Source organism: Mustela nigripes, chromosome 13 (assembly GCF_022355385.1).
Source record: "Mustela nigripes isolate SB6536 chromosome 13, MUSNIG.SB6536, whole genome shotgun sequence".
NCBI classification, from domain to species: domain Eukaryota; kingdom Metazoa; phylum Chordata; class Mammalia; order Carnivora; family Mustelidae; genus Mustela; species Mustela nigripes.
In genome coordinates, this window is record NC_081569.1 from 42,433,069 (window position 1) to 42,450,391 (window position 17,323).

General features: G+C 38.8%; 1 protein-coding gene across 3 annotated transcripts in view; it reads left to right on the plus strand.

Moving 5' to 3' along the window:
- The window catches only part of TLN2 (talin 2), a 429,824-nt gene that overhangs the window by 255,545 nt on the left and 156,956 nt on the right, over positions 1–17,323 (plus strand). For all 3 annotated transcript variants that reach the window (XM_059372168.1, XM_059372169.1, XM_059372170.1), the window contains exons 10-11: positions 2,076–2,139; positions 3,181–3,285. In XM_059372168.1, coding sequence (XP_059228151.1) covers positions 2,076–2,139; positions 3,181–3,285 — 169 coding nt within the window. The remainder of the gene's footprint in view (positions 1–2,075; positions 2,140–3,180; positions 3,286–17,323) is intronic.

Genomic DNA, 17,323 nt, shown 5'->3' on the forward strand with positions numbered 1-17,323 from the left:
TAAAAAAAAAAAAGATTTTATTTATTTATTTGACAGACAGAGATCACAAGTAGGCAGAGAAGCAAGCAGAGAGAGAGAGAGAGAGGAGGAAGCAGGCCCCCTGCTGAGCAGAGAGCCTGATGCGGGGCTCAATCCCAGGACCCTGAGACCATGACCTGGTCATCCCACTTTTATTAATAATAAAATTGATTAAGTGGATTTGAATGAGACCGAACTATCTCCTATAAAGTTCCCCATCAACTTGTCAGTTGTTGGTTTTTGCAGCCACTCTGGTGTGTTCAGAGGAGGTATAAAATGATGATTTTTGGACTCCTTTTATTCCTTCTGTATTTGTTAGCTTTGTTACTTTCTGTTTATCAGTTTTTGAGTAGGAGTTGGTGCCCTGGCCACCTGTTAACGTGACCAATGATTATTTTAAAGGATCTTTATGAAATTTTTATATGTCTGTGCTTTTACCCATTGTGGTCATCATTCTTTCTGACACTCTAATTGCCCCATCACATGAAATTAACTATATGATCTGTAGGATTTACTTGGAAATAATCCAGTGCAGGGGATGGTATGAAGGAGTAGATGAGTCAGGAATGTCTGTGAATTAAAATTGTTGGAGCTGGATGGTGGGCTCATGATATTGTTTGATCTTTCTCCTTTGTATAAGGTTTTTAAAAATCATCTGTTATTGGCTAGTGGTTACCCCTTGATTTCAGTCTAGTGTCATTTTGATAGCTTCTTTGATCTCAGGCATAAGAAACCCCAAGAACATTCAATACATTTCCTGCTTCAGAGTTAGAATCAGTCACTTCTCCAGGGATCCCTGATTCTTTATAGTGGGAAACAGTATTTGGAGGCTACCTGATCGAGACCCTGGCAATGCCACCAGATAGGCCTTGTCCTTAGCTTCCTCAGGGGACACACTAAAAAATGTTTTCCAGAAAAAGAATGAATCAGGCATTCAGATCAGTATTTCCAATTCAAATGAAAGACTACGGGTTTTCATTTAACTTTTTTTTTTCTTTATTTTGATCTATTTCATGCTAAAAAGTTTGGTTTCTAACAGCTACTTTTACTTTATCCTAATTATATATGACATCCTACTTCTATATAATGTAATAACCTAATTTTATAGTGTGTGTGTATTTATGTGTTGAGAGGGGAGAAGGTACAGTTTAAAATAATGTTATCAATATTTAATAGGTCCTCTATGGTTCATTTTATCTTTAAAACATGTCTCACTAGAGATGTATAGTCAAAAGACTGTTTTTCATAGTTATTTGAAATCACTTTTCTTCCTGTGGTTATGCTATCAACTTGATACCCTGTTAAATCCATTTGTTTCAGTTTGCTTTAGGTTTTTAGATGTTGAATTTCTCCCCTCTTTGTCATTTCAAGTGACGCTAAGGTAGTACTGTAACACAACGGATATCCAGAAGTTTCGTTTGCGTCCTTGCTCCTTCACCCCGGGTCTTCCTTCTTCCCATAGAGAATCATTTTAATTAGTACTAGGTGTATGCTTATATTGTTTTAAAAAATGCATTTATTTTTTAAAGATTTACTTCTGTATTCTAGAGAGAGCCAGCGCATGTGAAAGAGTAGGGGGAAGGAAAGAGAGAGAGGGTCTTTAAGCTGACTCCCCACTGAGCATGGAGCCCGACGTGGGGTTCGATCTCACGACTATGAGATCATGACCTGAGCTGAAACCAAGAATCAGAAGCTTAACCAACTGAGCCACCTGGCACCCCTAAAAATACGTATTAACCGTATAAAATGAAAAATGTTTTCCTCCCTGTATCACAAAGGACAATATACTCTATACTTTGGCACCCTTTGCTTTCCTACTTTACAGTGTATCATGGAAATTCTTTCTTTTTTAACTTTGTTGATTTGATCCTTTGTATCAGACTGGTTTTATATTTGTGTCTTCTTTAAGTATGTTATGGGATGTGGCACTCTGTTCCTAATTGTGCCATCAAATACTGGGAGAGTTAGTGACCTTACTGAGTTGTACCGAAAGTCTCTTTTCTTTCCTTCTCATCATAGAATAAATGGCTAATTTTTATTTTTGTTCTCTCTCTCAGTCTAAAGGAATTCCTGCCCAAAGAATACATCAAGCAGAGAGGAGCGGAAAAGAGAATATTTCAGGTATTGGAAATGTACAGAACTTTATTATTCTTCTCACTCCCTAACATCATCTATTAGTATGAGAGGGGCCTCTGCACGTGCTAGGTTAGTACCCCATACATGTACTCTGCTTCTATAATAAATGATTAGTGACTCCAGAGTGAAGAAGCTGACAAATCTACTTTGGGCAGATTTATTATCTTAATCCATACGTTCTTGCTAAAGGTTACTTAGTCCTTCTGAGAAAAAATGTGCATGCATTTAATTTCAAAGGCATTATCTTGATAGTGTCGGAAAAAGGTGATTTGCTCCTAAAATGCACTGAAGAAGTAGCTACAAGTAGCTTCTTTGTCCTGATATTTGTTTTTTGAAGCTTAGAATGTGGAAAATGGTGTCTTTTTAAAATTCAGGGCTTTTTCCCCTAAATGTCAGAGAGTTCTCTCTTCCTGGCAAACACTAAGAAAAGCCCTATCATCAATTCTACCATAAAACAATCACTCCAGTGAATCCAAAATATTAAAGTCTTCTTTGGTATTGAAATGTAAATGCAAGTTGAAGTAGAAATGTCATGTGTTCATGTGTATAAAATGCACACGGTTTTGATTCCAGGCACTCTGATGTGTAGGCATTTCTATACCCTGCTCTTTGGAAAACCATGTCTTTTGGGTGTATGTTAGAATGATACCTCTCCTGGAGAACATTATTTTAGCTCTCATTGAAAGCGTTGGTTCTGAACCTTTGGGAATGCGGAGTTCTTCCAAAAGTGGATTACACTTTGGATTCTGGTCTGAGTCCAAAGATTCACGGCATGAATTGTTGCCCGTAGGTATAAAATATCTAAGGAGTTTGAGTTCCAGTTTTCATTAGGAAGCCCTGCATCTGAGCTGTCTGTGTGCTCTGGTCCTTGCTGAGCTGGTACATGTGTCACAAAGGGGTCTTGGACACAAACGTCAGTGACCCATCATTCGTAGTGACTGTGTGTGCCATATATTGTAAGCACCTCTACCAAGTCCACGTGCTGGCAGAGCTGCAATAACGGGTCCTTGCTGCTGTCATTTGTAGGAGCATAAGAACTGTGGAGAGATGAGCGAAATAGAAGCCAAGGTCAAGTATGTCAAACTCGCCCGATCCCTCCGGACGTACGGTGTGTCCTTTTTCCTGGTGAAGGTAAGTTGGGCAGGGGGCAGGGGGCAGAGGGTTGTTGGCGGGCAAGCTTGCTTTGTGGTCCCAAGACCCCTAGCATTTGCAGAGGTAACATCTGGCCAGGGGTCACCTGAGTTTAGCCCATGGGGCAGACCTGAAGTGTGTAAGCTGTAAGGCTAGTGAGTGAGCCTGGCTGCCTGTGGGCCTCCAGGCACTTGTGTCTTGGCCTGGTACACTGCAGTGCTATAAAGTCACTGAAGGAGTACGTTTATGTCTACTTGTTATCACTTTACTTTGAAAATGTCTCACTTAAGATTACCAAGAGTGCCCTGGACTAAGTGAAGGCTGTCGATCTCTACATACCGAACTGAATTAATGGAGTAAACAGGGTACTTTGTATACTTTCAGGTGGGCTTTGGGATTTTCTGTGGCCTTCAGATCTGATTTCATGGGAATTGTTTGCCATCCTACCAGAAGGAAAGAGGCGGGTCTTTGAAATTCAAGACCGAGGCCCTCTACGGATGTGTTCTTAGGTGGACTGATAAACTTTTTGTGGAGTCTGACCTCACATATTCTTTTTTTTTTTTTTTTAATTTCTTATCAGTGTAACAGTATTCATTGTTTTGACACCACACCCAGTGCTCCATGCAATCCGTGCCCTCCCCAATACCCACTACCTGGCTCCCCCAACCTCCCACCCCCTGCCCCTTCAAAACCCTCAGGTTGTTTTTCAGAGTCCATAGTCTCTCATGGTTCACCTCCCCTTCCAATTTCCCTCAGCTCCCTTCTGAAGGGAACTGACCTCACATATTCTATTAGTCATCTCACTAATAGGTTTCATTGATTGCCATTTGTTTTGCTTTGACTCTTGGCTTCCTGCCTCTTGCTCTTGGCCCTGGAAGAAAACTACACCATGTGAAGTTTCTCATCTTGCTTGAGGCAAAGGAGACTGTTACCAGCTGTGGGGCAGCTGCCCCCAGGGACCGACGTCCCAAGGCCCAAGTCAGGGTCCTTTAAGAAACGCTGTTCCTCACTGCTAAAGAGAACCAAAGAAGAATAAAGTTTCACTGTCCTCTAGAATGTTTGGGGGTAGAGATGCTTTTTTTGACTATACTAACTGGAGAAAGCTGCTTCATTGGGAGTGAGGAGCAACAAAGATGTTACACTGAAGAAGGGGAAACACTTCTTACCGACGACTTACTTAAACCAGACAGCCCTTGGTCTTATACCCCAAAATGCTGAGGCCCTTGCAAATGATGAAAGCATGGGTGAATCACTTTGTTTTTCAGAAAATCATATAGAAGTTGAATTTTTCATATTTAGTGTGAGTTTTAAACTGTCAGTGAATTTTTGCCTGGGGCTGATGCATTGTAGGTACGAATGGCTCCATTTCCCTGAAGGGACTCTGCTGTCTTAGCTGAGGTGAGCCCATCTGACCTGTAGTCACCTACATCCTACTTCATCCTGCTAACTACCCTATCCTCACCATGAGCAGATGGCGAGTTCTGCTTGTTTTAGAAGAAAAAGTGGCTTTTCATTTATTATTCTGAAGAACAGTAGATGGCAGATGAGTTCCAATACCTCATAGGGACAAAGGTAAAACAAATTTCGAGCATGTCTAGTGCTTCGGTCTCAGTTTCCATGCTTTCTTGAGGTTTTCTATAGTCTTTTATGTATGAAATTCATTCTTGTTTTCATGTTGTTTTCCATCAACCCCATCACACTTGATACAGTCAGTTTCAGTGATATGCATGTAAGTCAATAAATTTAGGAAAATACATAGCACACAGCAAACTAAATGTAGTTATGAAAAACACTTGAACAGCTAGGTCCAGAAAAAAATAAAATGTTCCCCAAGGCTAATTTAGGGCCTGAGAAAAATCTGGCTATGGCTAGAGTAATTAGAGGTAGAACACAGATCTTCTGGTTATTGCAAGGTCTTGTAGATTTGGTTAAATGAAAACTTCTTTCACAAAGTATTTAAGACAAAATAAGAAAGTAGTGGAAATTTTCTTCCTTCATTCCTCTCTCCCTTCCTTTCTCCTTTTCTTCTTTTCAAGTCTTTATTTTTTATTTTTTTTTAAAGATTTTATTTATTTATTTATTTATTTATTTATTTATTTATTTATTTGTCAGAGAGAGAGCATACACAAGCAGGCAGAGTGGCAGGCAGAGGCAGAGAGAGAAGCAGGCTCCCTGGGGAGCAAGGAGCCTGATTCGGGACTCAATTCCAGGACCCTGGGATCATGGCCTGAGCCAAAGGCAGTGACTTAACCAACTGAGCCACCTGGGCATCCCTATTTTTTATTTTTTTTAACTTACATGCCTTTGAAGAAAGGCCAGGATCAACTTTAGTATACATGTTAGGTATTCAGATTTTTATTTTCTTTAGTTTTATTTTTTGTCACTTTATGGAAGTGAGCACGCTGCCCATGTTAATTTTTTGCTCAGTGGTCTTATTCATGTACATTTTATTTTAGAATTTATTTTGATAGGGGCACATGGCTGGCTCATGTGGTTGAGCATCTGAATCTTGATCACCACTCAGGTTATGAGATTGAGCTCCATGCTTGGCTAGAGCCTGCTTAGGATTCTCTGTCTCCTTCTCCCGCTGCCCCCCACTCATGCATTCACATGTTTGCTCTGTCAAAAAAGAAAATTGATTTTGATAAATAGTTTGTATAACTGCAGTTGTATTATTTTCCAAGTAGGACAGTTGAGAATTCAGGAGTAATTTAATACTATGGACTGATGAACCTTGTAAATCAGATCAATAGGTCAAATAAGATGGCTTCATACACAGTGAACTATCTGGAAAAGAAAGACAGAAAACAATTCCATCTATAATAGTATCAAAAACAATAAATTACTTAAGAATAAATTTAACCAAGCACATGAAAGATCTATATACTAAAAACTTTTAGACACAGGTGAAAGAAATTAAAGACAATACAAATAAATGGAAAGATATCCCATGTTCATGGATTAGAAAAGCTAATATTATTAAATGGACCGTTCGCTTAGCATAATTTTCAGCCTCCAGATCTCTGTACATGCTATAACAATATATAGTCATTTTAACTCTTAGGTTTATTTTTAAATTGAGTAAATTGTTCAAGTAAAAGGTATATGTCAACAACATGAAAAAACAGTTTGTGTGTATTGATAAGTGCAGTCGTTTAGAATAGATGATGAAAAGAGATCCTATGCAGAACAGCAGACACGCACAAAAATTGTATGGCTTAAGGGATAATAAGTTTTTTAAAGGCATAAGTAACAGATTTCTCTAGAACCCTAACCTAAACATACCATACCATTGAATTGTGGAGGAGTTTCATTGGCATCATTTAGGAAGTTAGAAGTGAGTGATTCTAGCTTCTCATTCACTACTTCTATAGAAGTGTTAGAAATTTTCTATAGAAGCTATTAGAAATTTAAGTAAGTCATTGAAATTATAATTTCTGAAACATTTAGATATTGATATTGAATACACTTAATCATACCACATGGCCTTAGGATTAATCATATACAGTCTCAGAGTAGTTAGATATATTTACAGGTACCTCTATCATATTTTTTTCCATATCCATGAAAATACTGACCTAATATTCAGAGTATTATACTTTGTTGTTATAAAAGAAAGTGCTTGGGGATTGGAGTCAGGAAGATTGGCCTGTCATCCAGGATGGTGACATCCCTATGTGGGAAATAGCAGAAACTCCTATAACTTTGAGAGATATCGATAACACCCCTCAGCCTCAGTTTCTTCATCTGGAAAGTGGGAGTGATAATGCCTTACAGAGCTCTAGTGAAGATTAAATGAGATAATATATGTAAAAAAATGTGGACCCTGGTGAGGGGTGACTGGGTGGCTCAGTCAGTTAAGGGTCTGCCTTAGGGTCCTGGGATTGAGCCTCCCTCTCATAGGAAAACTGCTTTTTGCTCTCTTCCCTGCTTGTGCTCTCTCTCCCTCTCTCTCTCAAATAAACAAATAAAATCTTAAAGAAAAAATGTAGTACTTGAAAAATAAGGCTATTTGACAACTTTTGGATTATCTCTTAACCCTTCTCACATCTCCTTAATCCCCGGCTCCTGAGTCTTTCAACCTGTAATTGCCTTTTAGCACCCAAGGCGTAGTGCAAGAGTTGGCAAACTCTAGTACTCTAGTAAACTCTAGTAAAAGATCAAATGGTATCTTGGGCTTTACAGGCCATACTGTTCATCTCTGCCCATGTGGCCTAAAAGCATCCATAGGCAATATGTAAATGAACGAGTATGGTTAGGTTCCTATAAAGCTTTATTGATAGGCTCTGAAATTTCAATTCCATATAATTTTCACATGTCACATAGTATTAATCCTCTTGTGGGTTTTGGGTTTTTTTTCCCCCAACCACTTAAAAATGAAAAATTCACTCTTAGCTGTCAGGCCACAGAAAAGCAGGCAAAAAGCTGGGGTTAGCACTGGCTTTAGTTTGCTGATTCTAATATAGAGAATGTCTATAAGCCATTTAATGAATCCACAGGGAATGGCTTTATGTAGCAGTATTCCCAATGCCTAAGAACATAAGCTTTAAAAAGAAACACCTAGATTTGGATTTTGGCTTTGCCACTTCATTTTACCTTAGATAAGTTACTTTACCTTTTGTCTATGCATGTTTGCTCACCTATAAAATTGTGCCTTTTTTTGAGGTTTAAATAAGATCATAGATAAAGGTGGACTGTGGCATGTAAGAGCCTAATGAATGGAAGCTGTAAATGTCTACAGTCTTCCTCTTAGAGTGACTTCTTTTGCATTTTGCCTTGATACCCTAACCAAAACCCCATAAGCAATGGTAAGCCATTTCCCATGGCCTGGAAAGGATCTTGTTCACACCAGGAAATTCTTTTGTAAACCTTCTTCCTCATTTATAAATTTGTTTTCTTAACTTTCCCTGTAGCCACAGCCAGAGCTCTGAGATGTAAGATACCTGGTGAGCTGAGCCTTTTCTCCCCTTAACTACAGAAGCATCACAGAGGGCATTTGGAACCTCTCAGAACTCTAAGTTGAATAGATGACCAGTTTTAGAGAAAAATGGCTAATGAACAGGATCTTTAACACTGTTTTTGCTCTTTTTTTTTTTTTTTTTAAGTTTTATTTATTTAAAGGACCTCTCCACCCGGTGTGGAGCTTGAATCCACTACCCTGAGATCAAGAGACACGTGCTCCTCTGACTGAGCCAGCCAGGTGTCCCTAACACCATTTTGCTCTTAACCAGCCATCCCTTTCTGCCGTGCCCCTAAGAGAAATAAGTGTACTGATCACACAGCAGAGTAAGCAAGCCCACACTTTGACACCAAGCCAAGGTAGAATTCCAGTGAGCACAGCTGGATCACAGGCTTAGGCCACGTCAAAGTTAGGGGCCTCGAGCCAAAGCATGCAAGAGTGCAACCCACCTGCGTCCCTTCACTCAATTCTCAATCTCCCATGTAAGACACAGGTGACCTAAGAATCTGCCAGTCTCCCCGCATGGGAGAAGAGCTGGAAAGAAAGAAGGCTTGACCCCAGCCAGCCGCCATTTTGGGGTTTTTTTTTTTTTGTTTGTTTTTTATATTTATTTCTTTAAATTCAATTAGCCAACATATAGTACACCCTATATTTTTACATTTATTTATTTAAATTTTTTTCATTTTTACATTTATTTATTTAAATTCAGTTAGCCAGCATATAGTACATCATGTGGTATTCAGTGATTCATTAGTTGCGTACAATACCCAGTGCTCATCATGTCGCGTTCCCTCCTCAGTGCCCATCACGTGGCTACCCCATCCCCTGACCACCCCCCCCACTCCCCTTTTGCAAGCCCTCAGTTTGCTTCTTGGAGTCAAGAGTGGGTCTTGGCTTGAAGCCACAGTGATGGCTGAGATGTGCTTGAAAGAGAAGGGGCGGGGCTTGTTAATGAAGCAGGCCTTCTCTTCGTAGAATGCATTCCTTCTCAGGCCTCTAAGTTATGCAAGCTCAAGACATCTTCCAAACAAAACCAACCTAATGAGGACCACCTGGAAAGAAATTTCTGCAGCATGGCAGCAGCTACAGCCTCTGTGTGTGTCTGTGCTTGAGAGACAGGACTTTGCGGGGCCTGCCTAGGCTGCTTGCTTAGCTGGAGAGAAAAGAACGCTGGTCTCTGTAGCTGAAGTTGGCAAGGCTGGGTGTAGGGTGGACTGAGCTGCGTGGGATATGGGGAGAAAAAGGAAACTTCTCCACGCATGCAGGCTCTCCCACTGTGGGCCTAAGGCAGGTCTTGGGGGAAGAACCAGTGTGGCTCACCCCGAGCTGAGCCTTTCACTCTTCTGACTTTCCCCAGCTGCTCTGCATTTTGTGGATAGGCCCTGAAATCATTTGATCCCTTGACCGAGGTCTCCCTTGCTGGGTTGCAGCATATTCTGCATTTCTTCTGCCCTCTGCCTAATCTTACTCTTCTGATGGAATGCTCACAGTATGTTGTTAGCATGTTCCCCGTGACTCCCTCTCCAGAGTCGAGAATGAGCTCGACACGAGCCAGGGCAATCCATCACAGTTCTGTGTTTCCGCACCCCAAAGCCCGCCGCCCATCGGGAGGTGCAGATGGAAAAGGCTGAAGGCAACAGCTGCAAACCTTATTTTATTTCAGATCCCCTTCGGGGTCCCAGCAGCTGGGCTCGTGCCAGAGCTGTGTGGCTAACTGCCTAGAACCTCTTCGCCTCAGTCTCTGTGTGGCTTCTGAAGGCAAGGTAGACTAGCCGTCATTGTCCACCTTGATCTCATTGCTTTCACCTCTTGCAGAACCGGCCTCTCTTTACAAAGAATCTGACGCTTCCCAGTGTTTTTTTTAAGGACTGGGAGTTTCTTCCACTGCCGTATTCCCCTTGTCAGACACCCACACAGATTTCTGATCCTGTTCTCTCCTCCTCCTGGGAGGAAGCTGGAGATGTGCCCTGACCTTGACCGTTGAATGACTTATGAACTGCCCATGGGAGCTCCCAGAGATTTTTGTCTTCTCTGATTGCTTTCACCAGAGAAGAATACACGGTGGTAGACAGTCTGCTTTTGAAGTCAGAGGCGTTTTTGAGCTGCTCGAATTTGTGTTCCAGTCATGGCTTTACCACTCACTACTGTTTGCCTTGGATGAGTTGCTGGTCTCTTCATTTGCAAAATGGGGATGATGATACCAACATTTGAGGGATGTTCTGAAACTTACTAGATAATATTTATTAAATACCTAGCACATTTGCATTATTTTAAAATTGCCTATCCCTATGTATACATACATGATTTGTGTTTGCTAATTTGTATGTATTGTCCTCTGAGAATGGTAATTTAGGCATTGCAGGGTTTCAGCAAATATTTGGGAAGTTCTTTTTTTTCCCTGATAACATTAGAAATAGGTTTTTTTTTTTTTTTTTTTTTTTTTTTTTTAAAGGAAAGGGAGAGAAAGAGAAAAGGGGAGAGGAGCAGAGTGAGAGGGAAAGAGAGAACCTTAAGCAGGTTCCATACCCAGCATGGAGCCTGACAGAGGACTCAATCTCACAATGCGGAGATCATGACCGGAGATCATGAACGGAGTTGAAATGAGGAGTTGAATGCTTTAACTGAGCCACCCAGGCGCCCCTGAAATAGATTTTTTGTTTTGTTTTGTTTTGTTTATTTATTTATTTATTTATTTATTTGACAGACGGAGATCACAAGTAGGAAGAGAGGCAGGCAGAGACAGAGAGAGAGGGAAGCAGGCTCCCCGCTGAGCACAGAGCCCAGGATCATGACCTGAACCGAAGGCAGAGGCCTTAACCCATTGAGCCACCCAGGCACCCCCAGAAATAGATTTTTTAAGTAAAGTCTGGTGAATAAGGAACACCACAAGAAAATAATACAAACCACTTGAGGTGATCATTGTCACCATTTTATCATGTAATGAAATTTTTATTTCTGAAGATCTTGTTTTGAATTTTATTTAAAAATTTCATTTTTAAAATTTTATTTCATGTAGGGTTAAGCTATACAAATGGCTTTTATTTTTATTTTATGTTATATTGCAAATCTGTTGCCTTGAATTCAATTGTTTTCCAATCATATGGTTTTTAATGGTTCTAGAATCATCTGTTATATGGGTATACCCTAAATAAGAGCTCCCCTGTGGTTGAAAATTTTGGTTGTTTCCAGTTTTTCGCTATGATAACTGTAGTTACACATAATCTTCTCACATTGAGAACTTCTTTTTGAGTAAGTTGTTTTTATTAAAATTCAGTTAGCCAACACATAGCACATCATTAGTTTCAGGTATAGTGTTTAATAATTCATCAGTTGCATATAAACACCCAATGCTCATCACTTCATGTGCCCTCCTTAATGCCCATTTGAATAACTCTCTAAAAACAATCTGTGTCAAAAGGGGGAACTTTTTTTTTTTTTTTTTAAGATTTTATTTACTTACTTGAGAGAGAGGAAGAGCACAGAGGGAGAGTGAGAGGGAGAAGCAGACTCCCTGCTGAGTGGAGAGCCTGACGTGGAACTCCATCCTAGGACCCTGAGATCACTACCTGAGCCAAAGGCAGATACCTAACTGACTGAGCCACCCAGGCACCCAAAAGGGGGAACATTTTTATAGCTTTGGACCAATATTGATGCATTTTCTTCCATAAAGGTTTTGCCACATTAAATTCCCATCTATAGTGATTCTCTTTCATACCTTCTTCACTTCTGAGTATTAATTAAAAAAAAAACAACCCTCCATTTTAGTAAGTGAAAACTTTATCTAATTGCTTGTTTCTTACTTGATTTTTTCTCCTTCTTGTTTTTTTTCTTAAGTTTTTATTTAATCACCTGGTGTTATTCGCAGTAAGTGCATTCCTTCATCCTCATCACCAACTGCACCTGTCCTCCCACCCAGCTTCCCTCTGGTAACCATCAATTTGTTCCCTATACTTGAGTCTTTTGCTTGGTTCGTCTCTTTTTTCCCCCTTGCTCATTTGTTTCTTAAAATTCCACATAGGAGTGAAATCATTTAGCGTAATACTCTCTAGTTCCATCCTTGTCATTGCAAATAGTAAGATTTTGTTGCTTTTTATAGCTGAATAATATTCCAGTATGTGTCAGTGTGTGTGTGTATATACACATACATGACATCTTTATCCATTCATCAGCAGATGGACACTTGGGCTGTTGCCTTACCTAGGCTTTGGAAATAATACCGGTATAAACATAAGTGTATATGTATCCCTTTGAATTAGTGTTTTTGTATTCTTTGGACAAATACCCAGTGGTACAATTGCTGGATCTTAGGGTAGTTCTCTTTTTAAATTTTTGAGGAATCTCCATACTGTTTTCCACAGTGGCTGTACCAATTTGCATTCCCACCAACACTGTTATATTTTTCTCTACATCCTTGCCAGCACTTGTTGTGTCTTGTGTTTTTGATTTTAACCATTCTGACTGGTGGGAGGTGATACTTCATTATAGTTTTTCATTTGCTTTTTCCTGATAATCAGGGATGATGAGCATCTTCTCAAGTGTCTGTTGGCCATCTGTATGTCTTCTTTGGAGAACTATTCATGTCTTCTGCCCATATATAACTGGATTATTTGGGGGGATTTTTGAGTTTTATAAATTATTTCTATATTTTGGATACTAACCCTTTATCAGATATGTCATTGGCAAATATTTTCTCCCATTCTGTGGATTATCTTTTCGTTTTGTTGATTGTTTCCTTTGCTGTGCAGAAGCTTTTTATTTTGCTATAGTCCCAGTAGTTTATAGTTGTTTTTGTTTCCCTTGCCTCAGGGGACATATCTAGAAAAAAGTTACTATGGCCAATGTCAGAGAAATTATTGCCTGTGCTGTCTTCTAGAATATTTGTGGTTTCAGGTCTCACATTTAGGTCTTTAATCCACTGTGAATTAATTTTTGTGTATGGTGTAAGAAAGTGGTCTAGTTTCATTCTTTGGCATGTTGTTGCCCTGTTTTCCCAACACCATTTATTGAATAGACTTTTTCCCATTGGCTATTCTTTCCTGCTTTGTCAAAGATTAACTGACCATATAATTGTGGGTTTATTTCTGGATTTTCTATTCTATTCCACTGATCTGTGTGTTTGTTTTTAATGCCGGTACCATACTGTTTTAGTTACTACAGCCTTGTAATAAAACGTGAAGTTCAGAATTGTGATTCTTCCAGCTTTGCTTTGCTTTGCTTTGGGTATTTGGGGGTCTTTTGTGGTTCCATACAAATTTTGGGATTGTTTGTCCTAGCTCTTAAAAAAATGCTGTTGGTATTTTTATAGGAATTGCATTAAATGTATAGATAGCTTTGGGGAGTAGAAACATTTTAACAATATCTTTTCTTCCAACCCATGAGCATGGAATCTCTTTCCATTTCTTTGTATCTTCAATTTAAGTCTTTAACTTCTTTGGTTAGGTTTATTATTTGGTATTTTATTATTTTTGGTGCAACTGTAAATGAGATTGTTTTCTTTCTTTTTTTTTTTTTAAGATTTTATTTATTTATTTGACAGAGAGAGATCACAAGTAGGCAGAGAGGCAGGCAGAGAGAGGGGAAGGGAAGCAGGCCCCCTGCTGAGCAGAGAGCCCGATGCGGGACTCGATCCCAGGACCCCGAGATCATGACCTGAGCCGAAGGCAGCGGCTTAATCCACTGAGCCACCCAGGCGCCCTGAGATTGTTTTCTTAATTTCTCTTTGCACTGCTTTATTATTGGCATAGAAAAATGCAGTGGATTTCTCTACATTGATTTTGTATCCTACAACTTTAATGAATTTATCAGTCTAGTAGTTTTTTGGTAGTCTTTCAGGTTTTTTATGTAGAGTATCATGCCATCTGCAAATAGTGAAAATTCTTCTTCCTTACCAGTTTAGGAGCCTTTTATTTCTTTTTGTTGTCTGATTGTGGCTCAGACTTCCACTACATTTTGAACAAAATTGATGAGGGTAGACATCCTTGTCTTATTCCTGATCCTAGGGGAAAGTCTTTTATTTTTTCCCCATTGAAGATGTTATTAGCTGTGGGTTTTTCATATATGGCGTTCATTTTGTTGAGGTATGTTTCCGCTAAACTTGTTTTTTTGGGTTATTTTTTTTCTGTCATGAATGGATTTTGTATTTTATCACATGCTTTTTCTGCATCTATTGAAAGGATCATGTGCTTCTTACCCTTTCTTTATTGATATGATGTATCATGTTGATTGATTTGCAATTACTGAACCACCCTTGCAGCCCAGGAATAAATCCCACTTGATTACAGGGAATTTTTGTAATGTATTGTTGGTTTTGGTTTGCTAATATTTTTTTTTTAAGATTTTATTTATTTATTTGTCAGAGAGAGAGTGAGTGAGAGCGAGCACAGGCAGACAGAGTAGAAGGAAGAGTCAGAGGCAGAAGCAGGCTCCCTGCGGAGCAAGGAGCCCGATGTGGGACTCGATCCCAGGACGCTGGGATCATGACCTGAGCCGAAGGCAGCTGCTTAACCAACTGAGCCACCCAGGCGTCCCTGGTTTGCTAATATTTTGTTGAGGATTTTTGCATCAGTGTTCATCAGATATACTGATCTGTAGTTGTCCTTTTTTGTGGTGTCTTTATCTGGTTTTGGTATCAAGGTAATGCTGGCCTCATAGAATGGATTTTGAAGCTTTCCTTCCTTTTCTGTTTTTTGTTTGTTTGTTTTGTTTTGTTTGAGTAATTTGGGAAGTATAGGTGTTACTTTCTTTAAATGTTTGGTAGGATTCACTTGTGAAGCCATCTGGTCCTAGACTTGCATTTGTTGGTAGTTTTTTGATTACTGATTCAATTTCTTTGCTAAATATGGGTCTGTGTAAATTTTCTGTTTCTTCCTGTTTTGGTTTTTGTAGTTTTGGTTTCTAGGAATTTATCCATTCCTTCTAGATTGTCCAATTTATTGACATAGTTTTTCCTAATATTCTTTCTTGTTTTTTAAAGATTTTATTATTTGAGAGAGAGATGGGACAGAGGGACAATGAGTGCAGAGCCTGACTTGGGGTTCCATGCCAGACCCTGAGGTCATGGACTTGAGACCAAATTGGATGCTTAACTGACTGAGCCACCCAGGCATCCCTCATAATATTCTTCTACAATTGTTCATATTTCTGTGACATTTGTTGTTACTTCTCCTTTCTCATTTGTGATTTTATTTATTTGAGTCCTTTCTCTATTTTTCTTGATGAATCTCGCTAGCAGTTATCAATTTTATTGATTTTTTTTTTTTTTTCAAAGAACCAGCTCCTGGTTTTATTGATTTGTTCTGTTTTTGCTTCTATATCCTTTATTTCTGGCTTAATCTTTATTATTTCCTTCCTTCTGCTGGTTTTACGTTTTGTTTGTTTTCCTTTTTTAGCTCCTTAAGGTGTAAGGGTTAGGTTGTTTGAGACTTTTTTTTGCTTTTTAAGGTACACCTATGTTGTTCTACACTTCCCTCTTAGAGCCACTTTTCCTGCATACCAAGGATTTTGAACCATTGCATTTTCATTTTCATTGGCTTCCATGTACATTTTTATTTCTTCTTTAATGTCCTGGCTAATGTATTCATTGTTTACTAGTATGTTCTTTAACCTCCATGTATTTGTGGTCTTCCCAGAGTTTTCCTTGTGGTGGACTTTAAGTTTCACAGCATTGTGGTCAGAAAAGATGCATGGTGTGACTTTGTTCATCTTGAACTTGTTGAGGCTTGTTTTGTGGCCAAATATGTGACCTATTCTGGAGAATGTTCCATGTGCCTTTGAAAAGAATGTGTATTATGCTGTTTTAGGGTGGGATATTATGAATATCTGTTAAATCCATCTGGTCCAGTATGTCATTCAAAGCCATTGTTTCCTTGTTGATTTTCTATTTAGGTGATCTGTCCATTGATGTAAGTGGGGTGTTAAAGTCCCCTCCTATTATTGTATTATTATCAGTTAGTTCCTTTATGTTTGTTATTAATGCCTTATGTATTTGGGTATTCCTGTGTTGGGTGCATAAATATTTATAATTATTAGATCTTCTTGTTGGATTGTCCCCTGTATTACTATGTAGTCTCCTTCTTTGTCTCTTATTTCAGCCTTTGTTTTAAATTCTGTTTTGTCTGATATAAGTATTGGTATTCTTGCTTTGTTTTGACATCCATGTGCATGGTAAATGTTTCTTAATCTCCTCTTTTTCATTTTGCAAGTGTCTTTAGGTCTAAAATGAGTCCCTTGTAGGCAGCATATAAATGGGTCTTGGTTTTTTTAATCCATTCTTTCACACTGTGTCTTTTGATTGGAGCATTTAGTTCCTTTACAATCAAGGTAATTCTTAACCAGATATGTATTTATTGCCATTTTGTCGTTTTGTTTGTTTGTTTGTTTGTTATTTTTGAAGATTTTTTCTGATCCTTTCTTGTCTTTCTTTAATGCTTTGCTGGTTTTCTTTTCTCTGGTGATACATTTGGATTTCTTTCTCTTTATTCTTAGCATATTTATTAGTGGTTTTGATTTGTGTTGCCATTAGGTTTATATATAACCACTTCTGTATATAGCAGTCTATATTAAGTTCATGGTCATTTAAGTTTGAACCCATTCTTAATTCTTCTCCTTCCCATGTAAAATATGGTGTCCTATTTTACATACTTTTATTTTTTAAGCTCCTTGACTGATTTTTTTGTGTTTCCTACATTTATACTGTCATTTTTGGTCTTTCATTTCCACTCAGAGAATCCTTTTTAATATTTGTTGCAGGGCTAGTTTAGTCATCATGAACTCCTTTATTCTTTGTTGGCCTGGGAAAGTATTTTTCTTCTATTCTGAATGGTAGTCTTATTGGATAGAGCATTCTGGGCTATAGGTTTTCCCCATTCAGCACATTGAAGATATCATGTCACTCCTTTCTGTCTTAGAAAGTTTCTGCTGAAAAATCTGCGGGTTTCCTTTGTATGTAACTGTCTTCTTTGGTATTGCTGCTTTAATAGTCTTTCTTATTCACTGTATTTTGCCATTTTAATTATAATATGTCTTGGTGTAGATCTGCTTTTGTTGATTTTGTTGAGGATCCTCTGTTCCTCCTGGATC